General features: G+C 46.7%; 1 protein-coding gene across 1 annotated transcript; it reads right to left on the bottom strand.

The window, feature by feature from the left end:
* Positions 1 to 1,099: 1,099 nt before the first annotated feature.
* Positions 1,100 to 18,823, bottom strand: CFAP52 (cilia and flagella associated protein 52). Its single transcript, XM_040438571.1, is given in 19 exon segments — positions 1,100 to 1,822; positions 2,825 to 2,936; positions 3,421 to 3,523; positions 6,074 to 6,225; positions 6,302 to 6,447; positions 11,111 to 11,259; positions 11,402 to 11,572; positions 11,958 to 12,021; positions 12,024 to 12,060; positions 12,204 to 12,304; positions 12,307 to 12,319; positions 13,899 to 13,982; positions 13,984 to 13,999; positions 16,452 to 16,580; positions 16,717 to 16,853; positions 17,134 to 17,301; positions 17,303 to 17,334; positions 18,561 to 18,648; positions 18,779 to 18,823. Coding segments are annotated over 19 exon segments (1,923 nt in total). The 3' UTR covers positions 1,100 to 1,646.
* Positions 18,824 to 20,633: the final 1,810 nt, after the last annotated feature.

Here is a 20,633-nt window from a genome sequence, read left to right as displayed (position 1 = left end):
ACTCGACCACATTCACTATCATTTCCGTATGACCACAAGTCGCACCTTCCGCCATCACTCTCACATTTCTATGATTATGGCCTCATGCACACGACCGTATGTGTTTTGCGGTCCGCAAAAAAAAAAAAAGGATGTTATTTTTGCGGATCCATTGTAACAATGCCTATCCTTGTCCGCAAACTATGAAAAAAATAGGACATGCACTATTTTTTTTGCGGGGCTACGGAACGGACATACTGATGCGGACAGCACGCGGAGTGTTGTCCGCATTTTTTGCGGACCCATTGAAATGAATGGGTCTGCATCCTATCGGCAAAAAAAACGGAAACAGACAAGGAAACGAAATACGGTCGTGTGCATGAGGCTTATGGCTCATTATTGCCTCTAGCTACATGGAGTGCATGGCGTTTGTTGTCAGACCATGCTGGGAGTTGTAGTGCTACAACAGCTAGGGAGTTGGTTTCCAACTACTGCCTTAGGGCTCATTCACATGACGTGATCGGCCCGGGAAACACTGTCTGTGTGTCGGCCGCGGCTCCCCTGACCTTCCAGGCCAATCATGGTCATGGCCTGAGCCCTAATGGGAACGATCACTATCTAGAAGGATTTTTTGGGCCTTTAGTTACTCATCTGGGTGGGCTCATGCAGGTATATAAGCCATTTTATGATCCCCCCCACATACAGTCTATAGGTCACTGGAGTTCCCCTTTAGGTCAGGGCTCCATTAGAACACACAGACCTATATACATGCCGTTTGGCAGGGTCTTAATTGTCGTCAACCCTCATCTGAATAAAGTACTAGTTCTGTACGGTTTTCAGCCCATTCATTGACAGGAAGCAGAGATCTTGATAACAAAAAAAAACAACGAAGTATGCGTTAAAATATATGTTAATTCACCATGTGCTCTGATTTAGTGATTTTCGATGTAGGTGCCATGGAAGACCAGATGGGTTCCTAAAAACGGACGACGTTTTATAAGTAACCCCCTCCCCCAGTCCTGTCATTCTGCCTGGACCTGACTTCCATCGGTGACAATTCATACAAGGATATCGGAGCAGAAATGTCTTTTATTTCCACACAAGAGAAGACGTGGACATATCTATGAGGTGTGGACTGGCAGCTCCTCAGCGTCCTCCATACTGAAACCACTGGACCTCATGGCCAGATGACAGGACCGTCCACTAAGGGACACTCCGGGTAAAGCTGATACATCGTGATATGTGCAGCACAGGGTTGGAGGGGGGACATGGCACAGGGGGTTCCATCTTTTTGGGTTCTTTGAATCCCTGTGTCATGCTCCACCCCCTCACACCCTCTTCTAGACATAACGAAGTGGGGGTCATTTACAAAGACGGGCATTTTACCCCCGCCCTGCGATTTGGCAGGAGTGCGTCTCGTCCTAAATGAAGTGCACCTCTCCGCCAGTCCGTGCGCCTGGAGTGAAAACCAGTCCAGCCCCTGACCGAGTGCTTTTCACTCCTCTTTCCAGGCATAAAAGAAGGTAAATTTGACGGGGCCCCGGCCCGGTCCCTGCCACACCCCGCAACTCCCTCGACAGGCATAGCGCTCTTCGTAAATGACCCCCAGTGTGTCAGATCTACCTGGAGTGTTCCTCTGACTTAACAGGGTGGGACAGGAGGACCACCTAGACAGGGTAGGGGTACTTCCAGCGTAAAATGGCGCCATCGGTGCTGACGCTGATGATGTACTTGGAGAGAGGGCAGATTTTTAGGCGGCTGATGCTGCCGCTGTGACCGATGCCGACTTGGGTTACTTCACCCTCGTTGTAGTCCCAGACTTTTACCAGCTTGTCATCTCCCCCTGGAAGAAACATAAGAAGCAATCAGGATTAGGCCCCATGCACACCACCGTATCCAATTAGGGGTCCGCAAATCACAGATACCGGCTGCATCCCGCATTTCCCCTGCCGCTGGTCCCGCACTATGTTACACATACCTATTTTTGTCCACAAGAATATGACCTGTTCTATTTTTCTATTTGAAATTAATGGGTCCGCATCCGAAATGCAAAAAATAATGATTGGGCGCAGACGGAAATACGATTGCGTGCACGAGGCCTTAGACTGTGTATTCTCACGTGCCAAAGTAGAAAGCACTTGTTTCGACCCATACAAGCTGTGCGGCCATAAACGGGTGAAACCGCAGTGATTTGAGGTAAAACGCGCACTGACCAGAATCACGGACAGGCGGCTGGCTGGAAAGCGAGAAAAACCCCTTGCTGATTTTGGCGGCCAAAGACAGGAGAAGGGTAAAGTCCATGGCTTAGAGACGCTACAACTAGTGTTGAGCGAACTTCTGTTTTAACTTCGGCGTCTAATCGGCCATTATTGATTCCGCTACCACGCACCACAACGGAATTCGGAATCCATATCGGGATTCTCCGCTAACCGGAAGCCGAACTTTAGACGCCGAACTTAAAACAGAAGTTCGCTCAACACTAGCTACAACCAAAGTCAAGGTATGGAAAGAGGGGCTGCACTGCCACCTGGTGGCCATAACTGAGAGCCACAACGGAACAATACAAGAGAAGCTCCCTACGCACATGCAGTGTTATGGGTACATGCACACGTTCAGGATTCACGTGCGGATAATCCCCACTAAAATCCGCAGGTGTTCCCAGGGAAATCCGTGCGGACAATCCGCATCAATTGGTGCAGATTTTCCGCATGTGGATTTTACTCTCCCCATTGAAGTAAATGGATAAATCCGGTCAAGAAAAATAAAATTGACATTCTGCGGATTTTAAAATCCGCACGGAAATGTCAAATTCTCATAGAATACAATGTGCATGTTTCCACATTACCTGTGACAAAGTGACTTCCGCTGTCACTTATGTCCATCCCATTGATTGCTCCAGACATGGATCCATCAAGTCCTCTGATAGCGGAGCCGTCAAACACTTCCCAGTACCCGATCTACAAGAGAACGATAAGATGGGCTAAACAGTCCTGCGTGAAGGACAGGGGGTCAGTCAGCAACCTCGCCACTCCAGGTGTTTTGAAACGACATCTCCCAACGTGTACACTTGCTTGGCTGCTCTCTGAGCTCGCGCAGAAGTGAAAGGAGCATGCTGGGAGTTGTAGTTTCACAACAGCTGGAGTGCTGAAGGTTGCTGATCCCTGGTGTTGGATCTCTTTACAGCATAATGTCCAAATGACATCTTAAAACAGCGCCACCTGGTGGGCTTATAACAAACTGCACGGTAAACTATCTGGTGGTGATTGCTGGTACTGCAGAGGGTCTGGCTTATAGATGAAGACCCCGGCAGGGACCCCCTTGTATTACAGACATCTGTCCTATCGGGCACATTTGCCGCGACCTGCAGCAGCCACCCCCTGTACTATCTGCGCGCCCCTGGTCGTAGGGAATATAAAGACCACCATCTACGGTGACACTGACCTTTCTGTCGGTGCCGCTGGTGATGATCTGGAACTCCTCGGGGTGGTAGCAGACACAGCGGAACAGCGTGTTGGATAAGACCATCTGTTTCCTTATGAACCGCCTGGAAGAAAGAAGGAGACGTGTCAGGTCCAAGAGGGAGGAAAATGCAGCTTATTAATTCTGAAAGATGTTATAACCTTTCCAAATGCTGTCGGTGTGCTAGTAATGGCGGTGTATCTACAGGGGGCGGAGTCAGGGCCCGTACACAGGAGACAGCCGGCGCTCCCACTGAAATCATCAGCTACGGCCGACCGTCGTCTAATGTGTATGAGCGATTCAATGCAGTTCTTACGGTTCAGAATAATGTGCGCGCAGGTGTCATTTACCAACGCTGTGCCCTACACCGCCACCTCAAGACCTGAACCTGCATTACAGCCTGTGTTATACTCCAGAGCTGAATTCACCAGTCTGCCGATTCTTACTTGAAGCATTCAGCAAGCTTGTTCATAGACGCATCCCTAATAGTCTGATTTCCAATAATGCGGTGACGTATGACTACACTTCCAAGATTGCTAAACCCCAGTGCAGACAGATTTCAGCTCTGAAGCGTGTAGAATAGTGAGTGCAGCTCTGGAGTATAATACAGGATGTAACTCAGGATCAGTAATGTAATGTATGTACACAGTGACTGCAGCAGCAGAATAGTGAGTGCAGCTCTGGAGTATAATACAGGATGTAACTCAGGATCAGTACAGGATAAGTAATGTAATGTATGTACACAGTGACGGCACCAGCAGAATAGTGAGTGCAGCTCTGGAGTATAATACAGGATGTAACTCAGGATCAGTAATGTAATGTATGTACAACAGTGACTGGCAGCAGCAGAATAGTGAGTGCAGCTCTGGAGTATAATACAGGATGTAACTCAGGATCAGTACAGGATAAGTAATGTAATGTATGTACACAGTGACGGCACCAGCAGAATAGTGAGTGCAGCTCTGGAGTATAATACAGGATGTAACTCAGGATCAGTAATGTAATGTATGTACACAGTGACTGCAGCAGCAGAATAGTGAGTGCAGCTCTGGAGTATAATACAGGATGTAACTCAGGATCAGTACAGGATAAGTAATGTATGTACACAGTGACTCCACCAGCAGAATAGTGAGTGCAGCTCTGGAGTATAATACAGGATGTAACTCAGGATCAGTACAGGATCAGTAATGTAATGTATGTACACAGTGACTGCACCAGCAGAATAGTGAGTGCAGCTCTGGAGTATAATACAGGATGTAACTCAGGATCAGTACAGGATCAGTAATGTAATGTATGTACACAGTGACTGCACCAGCAGAATAGTGAGTGCAGCTCTGGAGAATAATACAGAATGTAACTCAGGATCAGTACAGGATAAGTAATGTAATGTATGTACACAGTGACCGCACCAGCAGAATAGTGAGTGCAGCTCTGGAGTATAATACAGGATGTAACTCAGGATCGGTACAGGATAAGTAATGTAATGTATGTACACAGTGACCGCACCAGCAGAATAGTGAGTGCAGCTCTGGAGTATAATACAGGATGTAACTCAGGATGAGTACAGGATAAGTAATGTAATGTATGTACACAGTGACTTCACCAGCAGAATAGTGAGTGCAGCTCTGGAGTATAATACAGGATGTAACTTAGGAACAGTACAGGATAAGTAATGTAATGTATGTACACAGTGACTGCACCAGCAGAATAGTGAGTGCAGCTCTGGAGTATAATACAGGATGTAACTCAGGATCAGTGCAGGATAAGTAATGTAATGTAAGTACACAGTGACTGCACCAGCAGAATAGTGAGTGCAGCTTTGGAGTATAATACAGGATGTAACTGAGGATCAGTGCAGGATAAGTAATGTAATGTATGTACACAGTGACTGGCAGCCAGCAGAATAGTGAGTGCAGCTCTGGAGTATAATACAGGATGTAACTCGGGATCAGTACAGGATAAGTAATGTAATGTATTGTACACAGTGACCCTACCAGCAGAATAGTGGAGTGCAGCTCTGGAGTATAATACAGGATGTAACTCAGGATCGGTACAGGATAAGTAATGAATGTACACAGTGACTGCACCAGCAGAATAGTGAGTGCAGCTTCTGGAGTATAATACAGGAGGTAAACTCAGGGTAAGTACAGGGATAAGTAATGTAATGTATGTACACAGTGACTGCACCAGCAGAATATGAGTGCAGCTCTGGAGTATAATACAGGAGGTAACTCGGGATCGGTACAGCATAAGTAATGTATGTACACAGTGACTGCACCTGCAGAATGGTGAGTGCAGCTCTGGAGTATAATACAGGATGTAACTCAGGATCAGTACAGGATAAGTAATGTAATGTATGTACACAGTGACTGCACCAGCAGAATGGTGAGTGCAGCTCTGGAGTATAGATACAGGAGGTAACTCAGGGGTAAGTACAGGATAAGTAATGTAATGTATGTACACAGTGACTGCACCAGCAGAATAGTGAGTGCAGCTCTGGAGTATAATACAGGATGTAACTCGGGATCGGTACAGGATAAGTAATGTAATGTAGAGTTAGTCTATATGTAAAGTGTTATATAATGTTGGAGATATCAGATAATAATACGTTAACCAGTAGGTATACGATACTGACTCAATGTCCCATATGATGCAGGTCCCATCAGAGCTGGCAGTAACGCACTCGCGGTTGTCGCTCTTCAGTTTGATGCAGGACACTGCTGACTTGTGCTCCTTCATGGACTCCACCATCCTCTGGCTTTCTCTTCCGATCTCCCACACTCGTACCTGCACAGTGATTCTCACTTCAGGGTCTATTTTTCTCGCTCTCCAGCAGAATACTGTAATGTTCACATCTACAAACCCTTCCGTCTCCTCCGCCGCTCACAATCCTCTTGCAGTCGCTGGTGGTGGCAACCGCTGTGACTCCCATGCTGTGTGCGTTCTCAATCTGGTACATCAGACGGCCGCTCTCGGGGGTGAATGCTCGGATCTTGCCGTCATTCCAGGCTGAGGAGACAATACTGGGTAATATGTCATACCTGTATCCGATTTCACCATAGTATATGTGTATATAGGAACCACAACCTCCAGCATGTCCCTCGACAGATACCCGTCACCGTGTGCCACATAAAGGGTTGCAATGTTGCCACCTAGTGACACAGAATCGTACTGCAGCCTCAGCATTTCACTGACCTGTTAAAGTGACATTTAAAGGGCATCTGTCAGGAGCTTTGTACCTATGACACTGGCCGACCTGTTACATGTGCACTTGGCAGCTGAAGACATCTGTGTTGGCCCCATGTTCCTATGTGCCCGCATTGCTGAGAAAAATGCTGTTTTACTGTATGCAAATGAGCCTCTAGGAGCAACGGGGGCGTTACCATTACACCTAGAGGCTCAGCTCTCTCTGCAACTGCCGAGCCCTCTGCACTTTGTCAGAGCCAGACAGTATGATTGTCAATCAAAGTGCAGGGGGCGTGGCAGTTACAAAGAGAGCAGAGCCTCTAGGTGTAATGGTAACGCCCCCGTTGCTCCTAGAGGATCATTTGCATATGTTAAAACTTCACTTTTCTCAGCAATGCGGGCACATATGAAGATGGCACCAACACAGATGCCTTCAGCTGCCAAGTGCACATGTAACAGGTCAGCCAGTGTCGTAGGGACAAAACTGCTGACAGATGCTGTTTTGTCACACCCCATTTGTGCGCCAAAATGTGCGACATACCCCCCTTCACACCACTTTTCAGAAGTGGCAAGAAAAGGAAGCCACAGGCTGCCACATTTATCTTTTTTTCACGGCCGGAAGATGCACCAAAACGTGGCCGTGTCGTGCGCTGCTGTAAACACAGAGAGGAGGCCACGCACGCATGACCTCTCCATTGACAGCTATGGGACTTCCAAAAATATCCAAGCAGGCGTGTTCGACTATTTCTGGAAATCCCATATCAGTGAATGAAGAAGCCAATAACCTGCAGAAGGGAATTAACCCATTAAGTAGCAATCCAGAGCAACTAAAGGCTGGCGGCATCTTCTACTTGTGTCCACTGCTGGACTAATGGCACCTTCTGTCCACAGCCTAAAAGCCTTTTGGACCCGAATTGCGGCCCACAATACAGCGGGTCTGCCATATGCGGGCATCGGGCCGTGTGCTCACCACATCACGGATGCGGACCCATTCACTTGAATGGGTCCGCAATCCAGAGGTGCGGTGTGGAACAGAGGTACTGAACCCCACGGAAGAACTACGGAGCGCTTCCGTGGGGTTTCTTTCCGTGCTTCCGTACCGCAAAGAAATAGAACAAGTTCAAGTTGAAGGGTCTGGATCCGTCTGCGGAATCCACATGGATGTTGCCCGTGCATTGGGGACCGATAACACGGAACGGCCGAGCAACGGCGGCGTGCATGAGGCCTTAAAGGGAATCTGTCACCAGCGCTCTTCCTCTCCAACTGTTTGCACTGACACACAACTGTGCTTCACCTCATTAATACTCTGCTTCTCCTTTGTAGGTTTAAGGCTCCATTCCAGAGTTATAGTAATTTTTATTAATATGCAAATTAGGCCTTTGGTGCAATGAGGGCATCACCATTGCTCTTGTTGCACCCAAACTCCACTCCTTTCTGTGGTCAGACCCTTCCTCAATGCTTTACCACTGTCAATCAAAGCAGCCAGGGAGGGGCTGGCCACAGAAAGGAGCGGAGCTTGGGTGCAATAGTGAGTGCAGCTCTGGAGTATAATACAGGATGTGACTCAGGATCAGTACAGGATAAGTAATGTAATGTATGTGCACAGTGACTGCACCAGCAGAATAGTGAGTGCAGCTCTGGAGTATAATACAGGATGTAACTCAGGATCAGTACAGGATAAGTAATGTATGTGCACAGTGACTGCACCAGCAGAATAGTGAGTGCAGCTCTGGAGTATAATACAGGATGTAACTCAGGATCAGTACAGGATAAGTAATGTAATGTATGTACACAGTGACTCCACCAGCAGAATAGTGAGTGCAGCTCTGGAGTATAATACTGGATGTAACTCAGGATCAGTACAGGATAAGTAATGTAATGTATGTACACAGTGACTGCACCAGCAGAATAGTGAGTGCAGCTCTGCAGTATAATACAGGATGAAACTCAGGATCAGTACAGGGTAAGTAATGTAATGTATGTACACAGTGACTGCACCAGCAGAATAGTGAGTGCAGCTCTGGAGTATAATACAGGATGTATCTCAGGATCAGTACAGGATAAGTAATGTATGTACACAGTGACTCCACCAGCAGAATAGTGAGTGCAGCTCTGGAGTATAATACAGGATGTAACTCAGGATCAGTGCAGGATAAGTAATGTAATGTATGTACACAGTGACTCCACCAGCAGAATAGTGAGTGCAGCGCTGGGGTATAATACAGGATGTAACTCAGGATCAGTACAGGGTAAGTAATGTAATGTATGTACACAGTGACTCCACCAGCAGAATAGTGAGTGCAGCTCTGGGGTATAATACAGGATGTAACTCAGGATCAGTACAGGATAAGTAATGTAATGTATGTACACAGTGACCCTACCAGCAGAATAGTGAGTGCAGCTCTGGAGTATAATACAGGATGTAACTCAGGATCAGTACAGTATAAGTAATGTAATGTATGTACACAGTGACTCCACCAGCAGAATAGTGAGTGCAGCTCTGGAGTATAATACAGGATGTAACTCAGGATCAGTACAGGATAAGTATCGTAATGTATGTATACAGTGACTCCACCAGCAGAATAGTGAGTGCAGCTCTGGAGTATAATACAGGATGTAACTCAGGATCAGTACAGGATAAGTAATGTATGTACACAGTGACTGCACCAGCAGAATAGTGAGTGCAGCTCTGGAGTATAATACAGGATGTAACTCAGGATCAGTACAGGATAAGTAATGTAATGTATGTACACAGTGACTGCACCAGCAGAATAGTGAGTGCAGCTCTGGAGTATAATACAGGATGTAACTTAGGATCAGTACAGGATAAGTAATGTAATGTATGTACACAGTGACTCCACCAGCAGAATAGTGAGTGCAGCTCTGGAGTATAATACAGGATGTAACTCAGGATCAGTACAGGATAAGTAATGTATGTGCACAGTGACTCCACCAGCAGAATAGTGAGTGCAGCTCTGGAGTATAATACAGGATGTAACTAAGGATCAGTACAGGATAAGTAATGTAATGTATGTACACAGTGACTCCACCAGCAGAATAGTGAGTGCAGCTCTGTAGTATAATACAGGATGTAACTCAGGTTCAGTACAGGATAAGTAATGTAATGTATGTAGACAGTGACTCCACCAGCAGAATAGTGAGTGCAGCTCTGGAGTATAATACAGGATGTAACTCAGGATCAGTACAGGATAAGTAATGTAGTATATGTACACAGTGACTCCACCAGCAGAATAGTGAGTGCAGCTCTGGAGTATAATACAGGATGTAACTCAGGATCAGTACAGGATAAGTAATGTAATGTTTGTACACAGTGACTGCACCAGCAGAATAGTGAGTGCAGCTCTGGAGTATAATACAGGATGTAACTCAGGATCAGTACAGGATAAGTAATGTAATGTATGTACACAGTGACTGCACCAGCAGAATAGTGAGTGCAGCTCTGGAGTATAATACAGGATGTAACTCAGGATCAGTACAGGATAAGTAATGTAATGTTTGTACACAGTGACTGCACCAGCAGAATAGTGAGTGCAGCTCTGGAGTATAATACAGGATGTAACTCAGGATCAGTACAGGATAAGTAATGTAATGTTTGTACACAGTGACTGCACCAGCAGAATAGTGAGTGCAGCTCTGGAGTATAATACAGGATGTAACTCAGGATCAGTACAGGATAAGTAATGTAATGTATGTACACAGTGACTGCACCAGCAGAATAGTGAGTGCAGCTCTGGAGTATAATACAGGATGTAACTCAGGATCAGTACAGGATAAGTAATGTAATGTTTGTACACAGTGACTGCACCAGCAGAATAGTGAGTGCAGCTCTGGAGTATAATACAGGATGTAACTCAGGATCAGTACAGGATAAGTAATGTAATGTATGTACACAGTGACTCCACCAGCAGAATAGTGAGTGCAATGGTGATGCCCTCATTGCACAAAAGGCCTAATTTGCATATTAAGAAAAACTATCATAACTCAGGAATGGAGCCACGGATCAACAAAATAAAAACAGCGTTTTAATCAAGTGAACCATAGCTGTGTCTCTATACAGTTGGATAGGAAGGTTGCTAGCGACAGATTCCCTCAGTAGGACCTCATGTACATGGCCGTTGCTCGGCTGTTCCGTGCATTGGGGACCGCAATTAATGCATGGGCAACATCCATGAGGATTCCGCAGATGGATCCAGACCCTTCAACATGAACATGTTCTATTTTTTGTGGTGTGGAGGCACGGAGAGAAACCCCACGGAAGCACTCCGCACCTTCCGGATTGTGGCCCCATTCAAGTGCATGGGTCAGCATCCATGATGCGGCGAGCACACGACTGGCGCCCGCAGATTGTGGATCCGCTGTTTGCGGTCCGCAATACGGGCACGACCGGGTAACAGCCATGTGCATGAGCCCTAAATGAGAGTGACATAAGGTGAGATCCTATGGAGGGGATGGGGGTTATTCTCACCTGATAAGATGCTCTTCCCATCTCTCATGAACTGGATGGCGTTACAGGTCACGTTGGGGACGGTAATCCTCAGCAATTCCTTGTGGCTGGTGGTGTGCCAAACACGGATGTCATTCTTGGAACAAGTGGCGAATAGTTCTGACGTACCACTGAAAGAGCAAAGTGTAAAGAGCATCCTGATAACAGAGAGCCATAGAATGTCGGTCTATAGCGTGCATGCGACACCGCACCAGTATAAAAACCGCCATATACGTTATGGAGCACGCCGGCGAGACACAATCAGATACGTACAAGGGGAAGACGATGTCGTTGATGGCCTCGCTGTGACAGGTAGCGATGATCTCCTCTTTGAATTCCGGATAGTTAAAGCGATAGATCTGGGACTGTCCGGTCCCAACGAAAAACTGGTGCCCCTGTCCTCTCAGCGTAATGGAGTTCACAGCTCCCTGCAGGTTGACGCTCCTGAAGAACAAGGAAAATAGGAGGTAAGGTAATCATAGTGGTGGATTTACTGATGTAGGTCGTCCAAGAACGCGCCAAATTTATCACAGTGGCTTAGACTGATTTTGTGCACGACTAATATACTGCTGTATCTCTACGCCACCGATTATTTCGCTTACTTTGTGCCAAAATTTTGGTGCACGTTGTCGCATCTTAAGCCAAGCCCCTTTCCGCTAAAGTTTAATGAGATTATGACGCCCCAAAAATGTAGACAAAATCACATTAGTAAATTTGCTCTATTCATTCAAAGCAAATAAAACTGGACTTTGTCGCCACCTACAGGACACTGATAAAGATGACAGAACCCGATAATTTCCAGGATTTTTAGATCATGACGGACACTTACTTAACGGCATTGTAGGTTGGGGGGGCTTTGCAGAGGGATAATTTTCCATCTCCGGAGCCAATAATAACTCTCCAGTTTCAGCGAGGTCAGAGAGGTCCACCCCCTGGTAAAGGAGAGAAGAATGGGGTACGGGGGTGACACTGTTAGTGCAGAGGTTCATCCGGAGGCACTGAAGACCAGACCGTTATCAGGCATTCATATCTCATCTTCACAACATTGTCGCACAGGAGCTCGCGATCATCTCACCAGGCTTGAATCGGTCCTTCTGAGGTCCGCACTGTTCAGCAGCTTGTTCTTTGTGTTGACTTTGAGAATATCTCCTGTAGAAGTGCCGCAGTAAAAGCACTGTCGTCTTCTGCCACCTAGGAGGACAAGAGAGCGGTGAGAACGAGGACCACGATGGAGAAACGTAGAAAAGTAGAGATGCGAGGATGTCCATAGTCACTGCAGGTGGATGCTCATTTAAAGGGGCTGAATATGTCCATATTTAGAGACCCCCTCTAAGGTAGGGAGATGTCTAACTCCAGGAGGAGGATACATGAAAGCTATCACCAGAGCAGGTCTCCTGTACAATGTCCTACAGAACCTGAAATAGCTGGGGGAAACTGCACCCCGAAATCACCCTCCAAGCGCTCGCTCTGCGGATCAGCTGGGTGGGATACTTGGTGGCCCAGTTTGCTACATTGGGAGGTTACCTGTACTAGGTTACAGCATAGAAGAGCTGCCCCTTTAATGCTGCATCAACCCCCTAAGGACCAGGGGCTTTTTTTTTTTGCGTGTTTTGAAGCACCTTCAGCAGGATTAATTCTATTAGATCAGGGTATACTGCCAGTTAGTTGACCCTGCTGACTAAACGGATACCTGTCTTGTGAAAATCGGTTGTGGCGTTTCCAAGAAAAAAATGACTTATATTTTATGCAAATTAGGCCTTTAGTGCACCAAGATGTGGGGACAGACTATGCCCCGCCCCCGAGGTGCCTCATATGCATGAAGAGTAAGGCCTCCTGCACATGAATGTATATTCTTTCCGTGTCCGTTCCGTTTTTTGAAAACCGCATACGGAACTATTCATTTCAATTGGTCCCGCAAAAAAAACGGAAGTACTGTTTCCTTTCCGCAAAACACGGACGTCATTGGTATTATTTGCGGACCGCAAAATACATACGGTCGTGTGCATGAGGCCTAAGTCTTTTTTCCCTCAAGAATGCCACAACCGAGGAAGTAAGTTGTGATAGGCCAAGAGAGGAAGTTAAAGAGAGGAAGTGAGCGGCTGATGGGGAGATAGGATCATCAATGTGTACTCATTTCCAGACCTCTCAGATAGGGGAGACCTGTGTTGGTTGGATTATACTTACCTGATCCCCAGCGCGAGGTCCCAGTTAGCTCGCTCCCAGCCTCCGCTGCTGGTGTGAGGTCCCTCCGCGTAAACTTCCGGATTGACGCCGCTGCAGCCAATCACTAGCAGCACTGATCTGCTCCCCTTGCATGATGCAACCATTTGTCATGACTCAAGGGGAGCAGTGATTGGCTGCAGCGGCATCACACAGGATGTTTACATGGAGGGACCGGGATCAGGTAAGTAGATCACCAACGCGGCCCGGCCAGTCCAGAGGTCTGGACAACCCCTTTAAAAACAAATAAAAAAAAAACAATCAGAAGCCCCCTATAAGGGCGCCTTCACACACGGCAGGCTTGCAGAAATCCACGTCCTTCCTGCCAGAACAACCCTATTCAAATGGGGGAAATGATTTTCAGTCGCAGAAATTTCTGCACCAAAATCTGCCACGTGTGAAGGCGTCCTAACGAGTGTCATCCAGAAATACATTAAAAAATCCCTCCCCCCTCTGCCTCCATTATGTCTGCGGGACTTTAGGCGTCTGAGAACACCGCTGAAATCCTCGCTGGCGAAAAAAGTGGATTATCTCCGCATGGTACTCACACGCCCAGGCAGGTGACCACCCGCTTAAGCTGACCCATCTGACATTCGGTGGGGCGCATTTTCCGGTTGGGCAGATCCACCTCCCATAACGCGCAGGGTCCCACTGTGAACAGACGGAGAGGTCAGACTCCATTATGGTCCCTTTCCTGCAGTTGTTACTGTAACACGTGAGCAGGCGGTCCTATACGTGGTCTATTAATGCCGCCATCCACGCACCCTTACAGTCCTTCAGACTGGTCGCAGTGACTCTGGCAATGCTCACCTAAGGTGATCGTTCATTCCTATATTTCACCTGAAGGAGAATCCATCAGCTTAGGCCTCATGCACATGACCATATGTATTTTGGCGGTCTGCAAAAAATGGATCCGCAAAAAATACGGATGACATCCGTGTGCATTCCGTATTTTTGCGGAACGGAACATCTGGACCCTAATAGAACCGTCCTATCCTTGTCCGTAATGCGGACAATAATAGGACATGTTCTATTTTTTTGCGGAACGCAAATACAGACATACAGAAACGGAATGCACACGGAGTAACTTCAAATTTTTTTTGTGGACCCATTGAAATGAGTGGTCCGTAAAAAAAAAACAGAACGGACACGGAAAGAAAATACGTTTGTGTGCATTTAGCCTTAAGGGCTCATGCACAGAAACGTATTTTGTTTCCGTGTCCGTTCGGTTTTTTTTACGGATAGAATGCAGACCCATTTATTTCAATGGGTCTGGAAAAAAATGCGTACAGGACACCGTGTGTTATCTGCATCTGTATGTCCGTTCCATAGCCCCGCAAATAAAAATTTAATTTTTGCGGACAAAAATATAGGCATTGTTACAATGGATCCGCACAAAAAATGGATGACATACGTACATCATCCGTTTTTTTTTTGCGTATCCACAATTTGCGGACCTCAAAACGCATACGGTCCGTGTGAATGTAGCCTTAGGCTCATGAACATGACTGTATGTATTTTGCAGTCCGCAAAAAATGGATCTGCAAAAAACACGGATGATATCCGTGTGCATTCCGTATTTTGCAGAACGAAGCAGCTGGCCCCTAATAGAACAATACTATCCTTGTCCGCAATGCGAAATATACGGAAACAGAATGCACACGGAGTAACTAACGTTTTTTTGCGGACACATTGAAGTGAATGGTTCAGCATTCGGTCCGCAAAAAAAAAATGGAACGGACACGGATATGTTCATGTGCATGACCCCTTAGATTAAGGTGCACGGAGACCTTGAGTCCGGCATAATTCTAAGCCTTTCTGGCCGTTTCCAGTGGCAACTAGCAGAATTATGAGTGCAGCTCAGACATTAATGCATAAATCTGTCTTTATAAACCACTAGCAGAAGGACCCCCGGCTTCGCACGGGTATATTCATTTTTTATGTTTCGTGTGTCGTAAAAAAGATATCGACAGTTTCCCCCATAACAGTGACCTCTACAGTACCCGCCCCTTTAACAATGACCTCCACAGTGCCCGTCCCTTTAACATTGACCTCCACAGTGCCCGCCCCTTTAACAATGACCTTCACAGTGCCCGCCCCTTTAACAGTGACCGCCCCTTTAGCATTGACTACCCCTTTAACAGTGACCTTCATAGTGGCCGCCCCTTTAACAGTGACTTTCACAGTGCCCGCCCCTTTAACAGTGACTTTCACAGTGCCCGCCCCTTTAACAGAGACCTCCACAGTGGCCGCCCCTTTAAAAGTGACTTTCACAGTGACTGCCCTTTTAACAGTGACCGCCCCTTTAACAGTGACCGCCCTTTAACAGTGACCGCCCTTTAACAGTGACCGCCCTTTAACAGTGACTTTCACAGGGACTTACATATACAGTGTACAGTACTGGAAAATGATGAACACCTAGAAGGAGATCAGATAAAAGCCTCCTCACAGTATGGAGAGGCTGGAGGATGTCACATGTGGAGATCAATGATCCAGGACCCTTACTTTATATACAGTGGCTCCATGGACTTACAGGATTAGTCACTGATTGACAGATCAACTGCAGAAAGTTCTCCAGGGGCTCTTTTATCCTTTCCGCTGGTGCATATTACTTATCCTTTACTGACTAAGCTACACCCTCTGTTATACTCCAGAGCTGCACTCACTATTCTGCTGGTGCAGTCACTGTGTACATACATTACTTATCCTGTACTGATCCTGCGTTACATCCTGTATTATACTCCAGAGCTGCACTCACTATTCTGCTGGTGGAGTCACTGTGTACATACATACATTACTTATCCTGTACTGATCCTGCGTACATCTGTATTAAACTCCAGAGCTGCACTCACTATTCTGCTGGTGGAGTCACTGTGTACATACATTACATTACTTATCCTGTACTGATCCTGCGTTACATCCTGTATTATACTCCAGAGCTGCACTCACTATTCTGCTGGTGGAGTCACTGTGTACATACATTACATTACTTATCCTGTACTGATCCTGAGTTACATCCTGTATTATACTCCAGAGCTGCACTCACTATTCTGCTATGTGCTATGGCTGTAAGGTCATCCTTTGTAGACCATGCAGAACTTACTTTCCTCCTGTTATAAACACGTCATCGCAGTTGTTTGGTGAAGTGACGGTCAGGGCGTGTCCTGCGCTGACAGAAGACGCCGGGCTGCCACAAATAGCTTCTCTGGTGGCCACGTTCCACAGGACGACACTATGAGACAGAAAAAGACAGTTCAGAAGATAAATACTTACCAGCAGATCAGGAACAGGATGGCAGAGGTGAGTCACTGTGTGAGAAAATGGCCGCAGAACTTATCATAGTCACCTGGTCGGCTTCGCCTACTTACCTGCCATCATCCTGCCCTCCAAGAGATACCAGGAATCGGTCATTTGGAGAGAAGGCTAGCGCCTCCACCTTGACTTTGTGTAGACTGAGCTTCGCGCAGGACTCTCTCTTGGCGTAGTCCCAAAGGAAAATATCTGCCTATGAATAAAGATTTCTGTTAGAACTCCAGAGCTGAATTCACAATTATGTAAGCTCAGAGCTGAAATCTCTCAGCATTTCTTGGACATTCTGTATCTTTACAGAACTTGCTCTGGTGATTTGCATGTAAAAAAAAAAAACACCTTCCTCTTCCTGCATTATAAGGGCTCAGGTAAGAGCTCCCTGACTGTTTCCAATCAGCAGAACTTTGAATTCAGCTCTGGGCTAAAACACAGGCTGTGACCCAGGATCAGTACAACCAAAATTATGAGTTTCTTACCTTGAAGCCCATGTAGGTGACTTGTCCTGAGGCCAGGTATTTCCCGGACTTGGAGACGGCCACGCAGGACACGTTATTGGTGTGACCGTGCAGGAAGTGCTGCTTGTGTCTGTTCACACTCTGGATAATGACCGTGCACCCCAAGGGTAGATGAGGTGTTTCTCTGTCCCGGATGACTGATCAGCCCAGAGGGCACGTGCCCTGGAACAGAAGGGGTTAAAGTGGACAACACCCTCAAACTAATCTACGCCCCATATATACCTACACACTGCCAGAAAGGTCCGCATAACAGTGTGTCATCCACAGATCCCCCATAACAGTGTGTCCTCCACAGGTCCCCCATAACAGTGTCATCCACAGATCCCCCATAACAGTGTCATCCACAGATCCCCCATAACAGTGTCATCCACAGATCCCCCATAACAGTGTGTCATCCACAGATCCCCCATAACAGTGTCATCCACAGATCCCCCATAACAGTGTCATCCACAGATCCCCCATAACAGTGTGTCATCCACAGATCCCCCATAACAGTGTGTCATCCACAGATCCCCCATAACAGTGTGTCATCCACAGATCCCCCATAACAGTGGTGTCATCCACAGATCCCCCATAACAGTGTGTCATCCACAGATCCCCCATAACAGTGTGTCATCCACAGATCCCCCATAACAGTGTGTCATCCACAGATCCCCCATAACAGTGTGTCATCCACAGATCCCCCATAACAGTGTGTCATCCACAGATCCCCCATAACAGTGTGTCATCCACAGATCCCCATAACAGTGTGTCATCCACAGATCCCCCATAACAGTGTCATCCACAGATCCCCCATAACAGTGTCATCCACAGATCCCCCATAACAGTGTGTCATCCACAGGTCCCCCATAACAATGTCATCCACAGGTCCCCCATAACAGTGTCATCCACAGATCCCCCATAACAGTGCCATCCACAGATCCCCCATAACAGTGTGTCATCCACAGATCCCCCATAACAATGTCATCCACAGATCCCCCATAACAGTGCCATCCACAGATCCCCCATAACAGTGGTATTTTGGATTTGGTGATGTTTTATTGTGATGCCATCCTTTAGGTATTGTGTAATGGACATGTGGTGGTATATTTGGTTACTAGTGCACTATAGAGCGGGTTTATTTAAGGCCCTGTTGCTTCGCTGGTGATTCTGTTTGTCACTATTATTATCATTGGATTTATGTCATATGTATCTATTACCTGCGGCCATATCCTATTATTTCCTCCGCTGCACCCCCTTTCTAATAAATAGGGGCTCTGCATGGAAAGGCATGAGCGCTGCAGCCCCCCATTAATGTAATGCAGGTAGGTAGTTTGGGGGAGGGGTGATGAAAATGTAGGTGACTACCAGGTGTCCAGCACATACAGGGCCCCTCTCACTCTACTCACCATTAAACCCGATGACTGACTCCCAGCTCCAGCTGCATTCCGTCGTCCTGGATCGGGGATGCCATGTTGTCCCTCGTTGCTCCTTCCTCTGTTTTACTGTACGGTTCTAGACCGCTTCCTCCCGGTCTCCTAGCAACGGGTCCTACGTTGTGTTATAGCCGTCGCATGGATACGACGCACGGAGCATGCGCATTCCTCCTTGTGAGAAAGCTGGTCACCGGGTTGACTTCCGAGTAGGCACTGCGCACGCGCTGTAGGTGCATGGCAGCTACCGCCCGCGCATGCGCTTCTTTAGGCGCCTAATTTCCGTCAGCAGTGCTAAATTCATAATTTATTTTCCAAAAAGACTAGTGACTTCGGTGTAATAATATAGATTTTTATTAACTTGTTAACAGTTTAACAATGTGGAGGGTAGAATCCAAATGTACAATTATTTAGTCTTATTTAAACAACAAAGCTGAACATTTTACAATGGTTATTCGCTCTTTTTGTGACAAAAGTAAAATATGAGGAAAAAAAAATAAAAATATATATTAAAAAAATTACATGGCTGCCACAATATTCCAGGAAGTTCCCTTAAAATATAAAGAAAAAATGGTTAATGGCGACTTTGGCCGTGACACGACCAGAGATCAGAGTACAGTGCTGCCTGCATCGTGACGTAGTCGGTTCTATGACTGCAACACGGCTCTAAGAAATTCAGCAGGTTTGGGTTCTTGTGACTGTCGTGTGGCGGTAACCATTGGGTCGCAACGCAAACCCATTTGCTTTCCTTAGTTTGATGCAGGCGGTGCTGCGCTGCAACGTCAGTTCTTTGTGCGTTTTTTTGTGCGCATTTCACTCTTTCAATGCAAAGGTCAGATCTGCAGGAAAACCACAAGTAACATATGCGTTTTTTGGTGAAACGCACAGACATGGTGCAGATTTTTGGGTTTGTAAACCTGAACACCGGTGCAGCTTTATGCCTTAGGCCTCATGCACATAACCAAATAATTGAAAGAAGAAAAAATAGCGGCACTCCCCCGTCAACTGTCTACGGCAGTTTTATTGTAAGTAAAATCACGGTAGATGCGGGGCACCGCACATAACCGTATCCATTTTTTGGTCCGGAAGATACGGATGACGTCCATGTTGTGTCTGCTTTTTATTTGCGGGCCCATTGACTTTAGTTGGTCCGTGTCTGCATGTTGCAGACAGGACACAGATGACTTCCGTGTGCAGTCTGTTTTTTTTGCGGACCCTTTCAAATGAATGGGTCCGTGTGCGCGGATCAGACACAGATACAAAACACAGTTGTGTGTGTGAGGCCTTACTGACATGTCTGCGAATCACAGATGTGTACCGTCCGGGTCCTCCATAGACCGCCTACATCTGTCAGCAGTTTTGTAACTATGACACTGGCTGACCTGTTACATGTGCACTTGGCAGCTGAAGGCATCTGTGTTGGTCCCATGTTCATATGTGCCCGCACTGCTGAGAAAAATGATGGTTTAATATATGCAAATTAGTCTCTAGGAGCAACGGGGGTGTTGCCATTGCACCTAGAGCCTTAGTTCTCTCTGCAACTGCTTCGTCCTCTGCACTTTGATTGACAGGGCCAGGTATGATGATTAGGGGATGAGTGAATCGACTTCTGATGAAACATCCGAAGTTGATTCGCATAAAACTGTTCCAATACTGTAGTGGGCGGTACAGTATTAGAATGTATTGGCTCAGGTTCGGTTCCAAGTGGTACCACTTGGAACCGATCCCGAGTTCGTGAAATGTTTTTTTACAGTACAAATTAATTTATGAAGTTATTACCCGAAGTCTCGCGAGACTTCGCAAAGAAATAACTTCGGCTCCTCGGAGCCAATACATTCTAATACTGTACCGAGCTCCTAGCTAGTGATGATGTCTACACTGCCTGGTCCTGTCAATCAAAGTGGAGAGAACATGGCAGTTGCAGAGAAAGCACAACCTCTAGGTGTAATGGTAAACGCCCCCGTTGCCCTAGAGGCTCATTTGCATATTATAAAACATCGTATTTCTCAGCAATGCGGACACATATGAACATGGGTACCGACACAGATG

Source organism: Bufo bufo, chromosome 6 (genome assembly GCF_905171765.1).
Source record: "Bufo bufo chromosome 6, aBufBuf1.1, whole genome shotgun sequence".
NCBI classification, from domain to species: Eukaryota; Metazoa; Chordata; class Amphibia; order Anura; family Bufonidae; genus Bufo; species Bufo bufo.
The sequence above is the reverse complement of the archived record's forward strand: the minus strand, read 5'-3'. Positions and strand labels throughout refer to the sequence as shown.